Source organism: Eurypyga helias, unplaced genomic scaffold, assembly GCF_000690775.1.
Source record: "Eurypyga helias isolate BGI_N326 unplaced genomic scaffold, ASM69077v1 scaffold6112, whole genome shotgun sequence".
Taxonomy (NCBI): domain Eukaryota; kingdom Metazoa; phylum Chordata; class Aves; order Eurypygiformes; family Eurypygidae; genus Eurypyga; species Eurypyga helias.
This window is the reverse complement of record NW_010233958.1, coordinates 68,497-79,387: the sequence shown is the minus strand read 5'-3', so window position 1 is coordinate 79,387 and position 10,891 is coordinate 68,497. Positions and strand designations below refer to the sequence as shown.

Below are 10,891 nucleotides of genomic sequence, written 5' to 3'. Positions count from 1 at the left end.
ATGACCTGTGAGCTTTTCCCTCATTATACCCATCAGCACAGCCCCTGTGGTTAACCCTTTGTGGGTGCTGCAGGAGTTTAGCTTTAAGGGGGCACCATGTAAAACACAGGTGGCCCAACCACATGACTCCACCTCTGTGGGAATGCATGCTCTGGGGTACCAACCTGACACTTCCCTGTCTGCATTTTGGCAGTGCCTGCATCTTGAGCCAGCCCACGCTCGCAGAGCACAGGGCAAGAGGTTGTCCTTCCATCCATTGCTACCTGAGGTACCGGGTGACAGCAGTCTGGTTCGGGTGTGCTGGGGTACGATGGGCTCCTGAGTGCCCATCTCTGCTACCATGCTGCCATCCCTACAGCTACCCTCGGCCACTACAAACATCACTACTTCTGCTTTAATGTTAGCTTTACTAGTGATGTCACTAGAAATTGGCCCTTATTAATGGCAATGTAGATTATTAAGAAATAGTGGATCATTTAAAATAAATATCCCAAATAAAAGCTATTGAAATTCTGGTGTAAAGGAAGTAAAATATCTCTGTGCAAACTAGATGAGGCCTGGCTGCAGCATGCCTCCAGCTGTCTTTTCCTTAGGCTCCTGTCTAGTATTATGTACGTGTTTAATTTTACTAATTCTAGTAAAATTAGTGCATGAATTCAAGGTTTACAGAAGTTAATGGTGCATGTGAAGTATTTGCTAGAGTGAGGGATTGGATTCCCTTGCAGGAGGATCTGCAGAAAGGCAGGAGGACTCTAATGACTTTTGTAAGCAAAGGCAGGGTCTGGCCATGCATATACAGCAAAAAATCAGGTGCCTCCCCCACACTTGTCTGCCCTGGTTAATGTTTTCCAGAGAACGCTTTGCTTTCATAACGCTATTTAACAGTATAAATAAGAGAGGGCTGCCGGGCAGTCCTAGTGAAGACAGCAGGATCCTTGGAAGCTGCTGTAAGTAGTGGTTTTATTGCTTCCTATAGAGACTTCAAAAGTGTATCCTCTTCTTGAGTGCAATTGATTTCAAGTCTTTCCTAGGGTTGTACCTTACATTGAAATTGTTCCAGTGATAAAGAGGCTTTTATTGGGTCAGCTGGATATAAAGGACAGCAGCATGGGAATTTAGGTGTGGAGTTGCCTACACATTGTCAGGTGGTTGGCAGGAGGAGTAAGAATCTAAAAGCCACAGTAGGGTGTCTAGTTGCCTTGCAGGGAAGCAAGGTGATCACTGGAATCAGGAAATCCTAAGCACGTAAAAGCGGGTCTTTCCCCAGTGCACCTCCTGCTAGAGGAAATAGGCTCTGCTCCATTAAAAGCCTGAGGATGGGTGCTTAGAGCTTTTCTTTTGATGTATTGGTCATCCTTTTTAAATAATTCTGCTGATTTTTATGTTCAAGGTCTACAAGAAATACCTTTGCTTAGGGAATGGAGTATATAGGGTCTGCTTCCCTTTTATGTGAGATATCTCCTTATTGCACTAATCATCAGATTACAGGATTATTGAGAGGGAAGGAGAGAAAACGGTATTTTCCCTATGCTCAGGGGAGCTAAGAGCACAATGAGACAAAGATGTTCATGGAGCCAGAAACGGGGCAGTGCTGAGGTGTACACTGGAAAGTAGAAATTGGGAACCTGGTCTGATCTTTTCTTGGGACTGCTGCTGCTTTGCAGAGAGAAGAAAATCTCTATCCCACCTGACTGCCCTAGGGCACTGCAGTGGTCCTTTTTCATCTTCTTTTTGATCCTCTTTCATCTTCTTTTTGATCCTCTGACCTCAGTGATGCTTCATCCCCGAGTATGTGCAGTAACTCAGGTTCGACAGCAAATAGTGAAGGTGGCCTGGTAGAAGAGTGAGAGCCCACGTTCACCTGTTTCCAGGTAAAAGGAGGCTTAGAAGAGAGTGATGCCACTCTCAGAGGATGCGCTTCCCGGGTGAGCTCTGCAATGTCAAGCTGTCTTACAGAAGATAAATGACACTGGGAACAGCTCTGTGAACAGTCACATACCTTTCTAGAGGATAGCGTGAACTTGGCTTCCATGTTCCTGCTGCAAAAGGAGTTACTTTTAATGCAGTAGTCACAGTGGTTGGATTCTCTGCAGAATCCAATGCCCTTGGCTTGTGCTTACAGTCTTCTCAGGGGGCTCAGGCACAGAGGCGTCAAAACTCTGAATCACAAGAGAAGTGAATGTCTAGCTGATTAGCCTGGAAAAGCCCCTGACCATGACGAGGCACATACAGAGAGCTTTCTGGCCAGCCAGGAAAGCCAGTAGTTTGTGGCTCTCCTGTGTGTAGCAGTCCTGGATAGTAGGATTCTGATATAACTTTCTCACATGGAGATTGGACTAGTCAAGTATTTCTTTTGTGACTTTTTTTTTGTGTGTGTTCGGGTGATTTTTTTTTTTTGGATGTGGCCCTGAGTAGCTGAGATTAGTTCAGCAGAGACCACAGGTGGTGGTGGGGCTGTGTCTTGATGTGCCTGGTGTCCTCACAATGCAGCTTTCAGGAAACGGGTTTCTCAGATTTCCTCATTTAGAAGCAATCAGGAGGGAAGCAGCACCATCTGGTGAGCAAACAACTTTTCTATTTCATGCCTGCATATGTTTTTGAGCAGTGCAAATTTCCATGTTGTTTGAAAGGAGATTATTGGTGAGGATCCTGTATGGGAGTAGCATGGGATGAATATTAATCTCCTGGGCTATTACATGGGACTCTAAAAGCAGAGAATTGTCTCTCCAAATCATGGAGATAAAAATGAGTCCTACAGTGGACAAATCAGCTATATCCACAAAGCAGCAAGTTCTGTCAGTCAGAAAATTTAGGCTAGCTCACTTTTAGGTCTTCTGGTCAAATTATTCTAGGGTAACTTCAGATAATCCCAGTTTTTTCCATTTTCTTTCTAGGATATACTGTCCAAAGTAAGTACTGCCATTCTGGGTTGCATGGTAGGGAAGATTGAGTGATAGGGAAGGGTAATATATTTGACAAGTCTTATAACCAAATCTATTACAGATCAACTGATCAAAGGAACACTGTCCTTCAGGTGTTGGCATGCTCCTGTGCCATTGTCTGGTTTGGTTGAAAGCTCTTCATGAAAGCAACCTTTTCTTGAATACCACAAATATACTGTCATTTCATAACATAGAGAAAGAGAAGAAAAGAGGCAGAGGGGTAAACAGGTTTCCTTCCAGACTACTGAACAAGTCAGTGTATATTTGGATTTAGACTTGAAGAGCTTTTCACTTCTACTGCCAGGTTTATGGACAAACTGCTTTTCTGGAGATTATGAGTAAAAGGCTTAAAATAGGAAGCTTCCTGCAAAATTAGCCCCTTCAGATATGGAATTCCCTAAAGACTTTTTAGCATAGGTTCTCACGTCTTTGCTTTTTAAGAAATTGTTACCAAGTATGCTTGGTAGGAAAACTGCTCGATTAAGACCACATGAGAATTGAATCTTCTGCTTCCTACTGAAAGGGTCTATGTTGTCAGTTTCTCACTGATCATTTGCTAACCTGTAAACCACAATAATATCAAGTAGAATAGTAAATATCAAGTATGAAGTAACAATCCCTAATCTAATTCTGAAGGCTTACAGGATGGAAATTCTAATATGAAAGTACCTTTATGTTTCAAAGAAAGGCATAATAGAGTGGGCCACTTGTATATTCAAGGTTTAAATAACAAAAAAAGACCTCTACAAATTGCAGATGCTGAGTCTTTTATAATCTTGTGATTTTAAAATCAACCATTATCAAGATTTTTGTGAGGGCTGACTCATGAGTCTTGACTGTTTGTGATTGGCCAGTACTGAGTAACAGATGGATGATTCTATTTAATTATCTGTGAATTCAGAGCTGTAATAAAATGAAATTAATTCCATGAAAGTACATAAATTAACCACAAAATGCAAACATGTCATAACTACATAGAGCAAAAATATCAGGATAGGAAAAAAACATTTGGAAAACCGTAACCAATATTTTACAGAACCCTTACAGCAAAACCATGCTATTACCATTAGCCATCATTTTGAGGTCAGGTCAGTTAAATTCTATGTCTACTTTTCATTCCAAATAAATAGAAAATGGCAGTTCAATGTGTATATAGAATAGACCATCTATCTGCTGTGTTTTGTAATATATATTAGATGTGATGAGGCAGGGAACAGGAGGCAGTGACTTATGTTTAAAATAAAATGTTTCATTCTTTGGTATTCATGTTATTCTTAATAAATTATGACTGCAGCTGAGTAAATAGTTCACAGTGAATAATCTATCCAGAGGCAGCTTGTGAATTGGCCTGCTGGATATGTGGAAATAGATTAGGCTCAGCTCTAATGCTGTTGTTCGGGAGTTGATTTCTTTTCAAAGGCTGACTAATACGTTGGTTCACTGATAGCAGTTTAAATATTCAGAACTGGAGCTCTTATGTTGAGTTACAAGTAGTTAGGCATATTGAGAAGTATTATTTCAGTGTCAAAATTGGAGGAGGCCAAACTATAATTTAAAACTACTGTGCACAGTAATTGAAAATGTACTTACCAAGAACCCTTAAGGTTCTTCCATTTGTCAGTAGCACAGTAGGTGTCATCGCAAATAGGCCTGCTTTTTAGAAATACTTTTATCAAACATAAATGTTTGAATATTTGATTATAGCTCGAAAATGTTTTGTTGTTCTTATGCAGGTCTAACTGTAACTGGATTCAACTACTTATACAAATTGCTCCCTCTGATGTTATGGAGAAAGCAGGACCGAGAGCATAGCCCTTTCTGATGATGGTCTCTCAAGCTGAATCATGCCAGAGCAGAAAGGTGCAGCTGGTTTAATATGTCTCTCCTTGCACAAGTTTCAGCAAATCTGGCTTATTATGTCCCCAAATCCTTTGCAACCCTCATACTGTTTCTTTGCCCTAAATTCCTCCTCAGAAGTGAGTCCCACTGGGACATGCATATCCACATTTCCAAGGTCCATTGTTAAGAGCTCGGGCAGTTCAGTGTCAGCTCTGCAAAGGAATGTAGCTACCACAGCCAAGCGTAACAGGTTGACAAATGTATTGCCCTTTGGCCAGTAGATCACCTGATACAAATAAGGCCTTGTTTTTTGTTCATGACATTGACTCCTGCTGCTGTTCTGAAAACAAACCCACTCCAATGGTTTGTCTATAAAAGACAACACTTTTCTTCAGGTTCTTAGTGAAAGTGTTACATCATTCTTATTCAGAAAGAAAGAGCACCTATTCCTTAGAGACATAGGGATTTATATCCAGTTTGCTGCTGAAAAACAGCTGCTGATATTTGCCTTCTCTTGAAATAGGGTGCCTTATCAATCTGACCAAACATTTATTTAAAGATCTCCTTTATGCCCATTTGCTCAAATTCTGTTTGTATGTGTATGTAACTACTGGTTGCTGCCTACTTGCATGAATTTCCTCTCTCTTCCTTTACTGACAAAATATCCAGACTACTTCTGTGATGCGCTTTCCAGGAATTCTCTTACACCATTAGTGTCAAAAACTCAGTGGTGTCACAGACCTTCAGTGATAAGCCGTGGTGTGCTTTCTGATGGGATATGCTCTGTTGTCTGGCCTGATGAGGGTGCTTTGCATTCGGCTAATGCATCCTGAATTTTGCCTTTGCAGGAGTTTAGGATTGGGGTGGTAGAAGGAGTTGGCGGAGGCTTTCCAGGATGCCCGGGAAAACGAAAAACAAAAAAATCTGCGAGATTTGGAGAACGTGGAAACTGAGGGCAAAAGAGAGAGATCAGATTTCTTACTCACTGGGAATGACAGAACAACTCTTTGTACTTACTTAATTTACTTTCCTCAGTGTAATAGTTTCTCCTTTTTTCCACAGGTTTAATACAAGAAGATGAAGACCACATTCTACATAAGTTTGCTACTGGCTGGGCTTCATGCTGTTGCCCATGGTCAGCTCTCACCCAACCACCACAACGGACATGATCCAAATGAACCTAAATCCCACGTGCATCACGGAGGTGAAGCGATCGCTTGCCTCAAACTGGTGCCAAACAATGCTGACTTTGCATTTCAGCTCTTTAAAGAGGTTACGCTGGAGGCACCTAACAAGAACATTTTCTTCTCTCCCGTAAGCATCTCCACTGCATTTGCAATGCTGGCCCTAGGGGCTAGATCAACCACTCAGATCCAGATCCTGGAAGGACTTGCCTTCAACCTTACAGAGATTCAGGAGAAGGAGGTACATGAAGGCTTCCACAACCTCATCCACATGCTGAGCCATCCTGAGAGTGGGGTCCAGCTCAACATGGGGAATGCCATCTTTCTAACAGAGAAGCTGAAACCTCTAAAAAAGTTTTTAGATGATGCCAAAGCTCTGTATCAGCTAGAGGCTTTTACCACTGACTTTAACAGTCCCACGGAGGCTGAGAAGCAGATCAATGATTATATAGAGAGGAAAACACATGGGAAAATTACAAATTTGGTCAAGGACATGGATCCACAGACTGTAATGCTTCTGGCTAGCTTTGTTTTCTTTAAAGGTAAGTCCTCTAGGGTTCACATTCACATTCTTCATTCTTACCAACAGATCTAATGTCAGCTGCCTCATTTGGAAATTGCTCTTGGGGAAATTTCCAACGCCCTTTGCTGAACCAGCAGAGCCCCTGATGGCATACTGGAGGCGGTGGAAAGGTGGCAGGACCTGGCTCAGCATGGGAAGGCAGCCAGGGGCCACGCAGGCTTGGCTGTCTTTGGGGCAGCCATGGGAGCTCTGCTCTAAGCTGCAGCCTCCCATGCAGCCTGAGCTCACTTTCGTGGGTTTAGTCATAACCCTGATTGCTCCATGTTCTTCTGATTTTCAGTGAAGGCACTGAGATGCATGCATGACCTAACCCTTTCAATGCCTCTCTTTAAAAGTATGCTTAATTCAATGGCTTCATTTACTACATACTCTTTTTTTTTCCTATTAGAGTCACTTATGTACGTACACTAACATGGCAGAAGCTAGTGATAAACAGGGAAAAACATTTTAAAGAACAAGGTAGAAAGATGGTGCATTTCTGACGTGGGTTAGATGATGTGCTTTTAAGCCTGACACAAGGGCACTCAGATATTGGATCCTGTATTAATTTTATCTGCAAATTGAGGCTTATGATTAAAGTCCATAGAAATGAAATGCATTCAGTATATGAGTACACAGATTACGTCAGTTAAGCCGTTAACTGACAACTTACAGAAAGGTCACTTAGATCACCTGAACAGAAAAGTAGCAGTAGATACAAAGAAAATGCCTAATTGGTTCATTACTGGCATCTGAAAAATAAAGTAAAATTGGAACCTAATAGATTCTTTTCACCAGGTAAAAGATTCTTGCCTTACTATGATGCACACACATTTTAAATGTTGTGTTTGAAAATTCTGCATTTAACAAATGGAGGAATAGGTGATTATCACTAGTTACATAAAATTCAATTTATGATGGGATGGCATGTGGGATGTTTAATTGCATTCTCTTTCTCTCTGTCAGGCAACTGGGAAAAGCCTTTTAACTCAGAGTATACTGAAGAAAGGGAGTTCTTTGTGGATGCTGAAACTACTGTGAAAGTCCCCATGATGCACCAGACGGGGAGATTTGACTTCTATTTTGATGAGAAGCTGTCGTGCACCGTGATACAGCTTCATTATAATGGGAGTGCTACTGCATTCCTGGTTCTGCCAGCAAAAGGGAAAATGAAGCAGTTAGAGCAAACTCTGGTCAAGGAAACTGTCCAGGAATGGTCAGACCGTCTCTTCCAGAGGTAATCTGCCAGTCAGCTGCAGCGACACCTAGAGTTATAGTCTTTTTTTTCCTTTTTTGGGAATGCAAATGGTATGGACTTGCTGATTCTGGGAACTGAGTCAGTTATTTTGGCTTGTGTGCCCTAGCTGTAAAAATCTTGCATCTGGTTGGTATTTAACCATTCTCTTCTTGATGCCTGAGTGATGTGCTGCTCTCCCCACCAAAGCAGAGACCGTCCTGATGGGCTCTCAGGAGTCCCGAATAGCAAGTCTAGATTGACGTTTCTAAAATAACCCATTGACTGAGTGGGAGGGTGCCAATTCTAAGGCAAATCTCCTATCCTGAGGTTTCAGCTAATGTGTTTTACTGCTCATATGTCACTAACACACTGTGACTCAGACATATGTCTAAACCTTAAATAAACCGTAACTTAAACAGTTTGTAGTAATGCATACATACATAATGTGTCCTACACAAATATCTTCGATACAAGAACCATTGTGGTTGTTAGAACAGGCTGGTGATTAACTGTGGGTGTCTGGTTTTTCTGGCATTTTATTTTTGAAACTATAAAAATCTGAGGAGATTCTGTTAGCTCCTACCACTGACACTAGCATCAGCTAATACATTTTACAACCTTGTTTGTCTGGGAGGGAAGAGATCTTAGCACCAGTAGATGAGTAATATCAAGTTAATATGTGCTTAATTTACCAAGATCTGCTCTGATTCACAACTAATAAGGCTGTGCAGTTCACACCCGTGATTCTTGGTGCATCATTATAGAAATGCCAGCAGAGTTAATAAAAACATAATGCGTAGAAAATGGGATATGAGCTAATAATGTGGTACTCATATGAAAAATAAAAATGTATAATTTTCAGCTGCAAAATCAGGAAAATCTTTGTCTAAATGAATTCCTGGTGCATGTTTCTTGAAGATCAACACATGAATAAGTTCTTCATGGGAGAGGCTGTGAGAACTGAATGGCCATTTCACTTCTACTATAACGTTGATGTCAGTGCCAATACACTTGATCCCATCATCTTCTAGTGCACTGGGCAGTATCTTACAAAGGCTACAGCCAGTGGCGTTTAGGTCAGTTTTGCTATTCAACCCAAGCTGTCTCTGGGCAAGAGCAAAAGACTTGAGCTACCTAAAGGGTAATCAATGGAGTAGGTGGCTTGGAGGCTCTGAGGATCCCTAGGCAGTGAATAAAGAGAAATCCAACAGAAAGCATACTAGGCAGGAGCTGCCTACAGATAACTCACAGTAAAAGGTAAACTCCATCATGGCCAGCCCACAGGAAGATGATTAGAGGTGTCCAAAGGTGCAGGCAGCAGGGCACAGACCTTCCCTGGAGCCATGCCAGATGCCACAGTTACACCAAAACCACTGCTTTGCTTTGAAGTGCTGGGGTTTACCACACTTCTCCCCAGGCAGGCTCCGTCTGCCCCATTTCAGATGTCCTATGGCTTAAGTGACATGGGCTGCCACCTCTGCACCTCATCTTTCCTGACTCTAAAGAGGGCCTCCTTACTGCTCTCCTTTGGAGAGTGCTCTCAGATTTGATGAAGCAAAACACCAGATAGCTGCTGCTATTATTATTATGAATGATAGTGCCTGTATCACCATGAGCAGTACCAGCAATTGAATTAGTGCTGATTGTACATTCAGGGCCCAACCCCCTGGGGTTTGACACTCATGGGAATTGCATAGCTTTCTCACCAGCATTTACCTCGGTGAAAAAATCCTTCTCACCATCTTCTGTGTTTCTCTTCTACCGAACAGCCTGGTGAGCCTCTACTTCCCCAAATTTTCTATTTCTGGGAGCTATGAAATAACAAACACCCTTAGAAGGATGGGAATTGTGGATGTGTTCACAGACCGGGCAGACCTCTCTGGCATCACTGGCACTCCAGAGCTGAAGGTTTCTAAAGTAAGTCCATGGCTGTTAGCCCTCTCCTTCCTTTCACAAACATGCAGGAAAAATCCTCTGTGGTAGTATCCAGAAACACCAGCTAAATACAGTTCCCATCTTCCCAGCTTGCCTGCAGCTGGGCTAACCCTGGCCTTAGCCTGCACACTTACAAGAGGAGTTTGGCCCTTGGTGATATTCAAGATGTGCAGCAAAGTAATATTTTGTCTGTTTTTTCCAAGAAGGGTATTAGCCAAGATTTCTTGGTGGTATCTGGAACATGAGAGTAACATCAACCCCAAGTTCCTTGAGAGGATCTGCTAATGCTCTTAGGCACACCATAGCTTGTCTTCTCACCCTGGAGACACAGTTCTGGAAGTGCAGACAAACTCTTACAAGTGGAGCCTCCATCCTTCACCCAATCTTTGGGACAGAGTAAAAATAGTCTGTGGGGTTTTTTGGTGGTTTTTTGTTGGGGTTTTTTTGTTTGTTTTTTTTTTTTTTTAAGGTGATTTCTGTAGCTCCATCCTAGTCCTTATTTAAGGAAGCCATGACTACAACGACACATCTCACATCCCCGCTGTGTCTACTCACTTCTCAGTAGATCTTCCAAGGCAGGGCTGCCTTAAAAGGGGTATGATCCACCTCTCAGGTGGCTGTTGTCTGCCCAGAATGACTGTCTGTTTTCTTTCTTCCTAGGTTTTTCATAAGGCTGCTCTGGATGTTGATGAGAGAGGTACTGAGGCAGCAGCAGCAACTGCTGCTGAAATAGTGACAATGTCTCTTCCTCCAACCGTTGAATTCAACCATCCCTTCCTCATGCTGATTTTTGATAGAGATACAAACAGTACACTCTTCATAGGGAAAATAGTTAACCCAACTATCGCTAGCTGAAGTGATGTGAATTCTGCTTGCTATTACTGATTAAAGAAGATGTGAAACTACATGAGGTGATTTATTTCCATTTGTACCAGCTTAGTATATGGTTCTTTCTTAGCAAGAGCTTTCATTCTATGCCATTATCAAAAACTATTGGTATTGACCATGACACTTAAGAGGAAGCAAGGAAAATGTTTTCAATTCAGCTAGCAAAGAATTTTCTTAGCAAGAGCTTTCATTCTATGCCATTATCAAAAACTATTGGTATTGACCATGACACTTGCTTAAGAGGAAGCAAGGAAATTGTTTTCAATTCAGCTGGCAAAGAATTCCTTTTTTACTTGACTGAAAG

At 42.0% G+C, this 10,891-nt stretch overlaps 1 protein-coding gene across 1 annotated transcript; it reads left to right on the top strand.

The window, feature by feature from the left end:
* Window positions 1–917: 917 nt before the first annotated feature.
* On the top strand, window positions 918–10,597 carry LOC104517273 (alpha-1-antiproteinase 2-like). The gene is made up of 6 exons (XM_010161873.1): window positions 918–947; window positions 1,772–1,871; window positions 5,844–6,507; window positions 7,494–7,764; window positions 9,534–9,681; window positions 10,360–10,597. The coding sequence occupies exons 3-6, from the start codon at window positions 5,859–5,861 to the stop codon at window positions 10,552–10,554; spliced, it is 1,263 nt and encodes a 420-aa protein (XP_010160175.1). The 5' UTR covers window positions 918–947; window positions 1,772–1,871; window positions 5,844–5,858; the 3' UTR covers window positions 10,555–10,597.
* The last annotated feature ends 294 nt before the right edge of the window (window positions 10,598–10,891 follow it).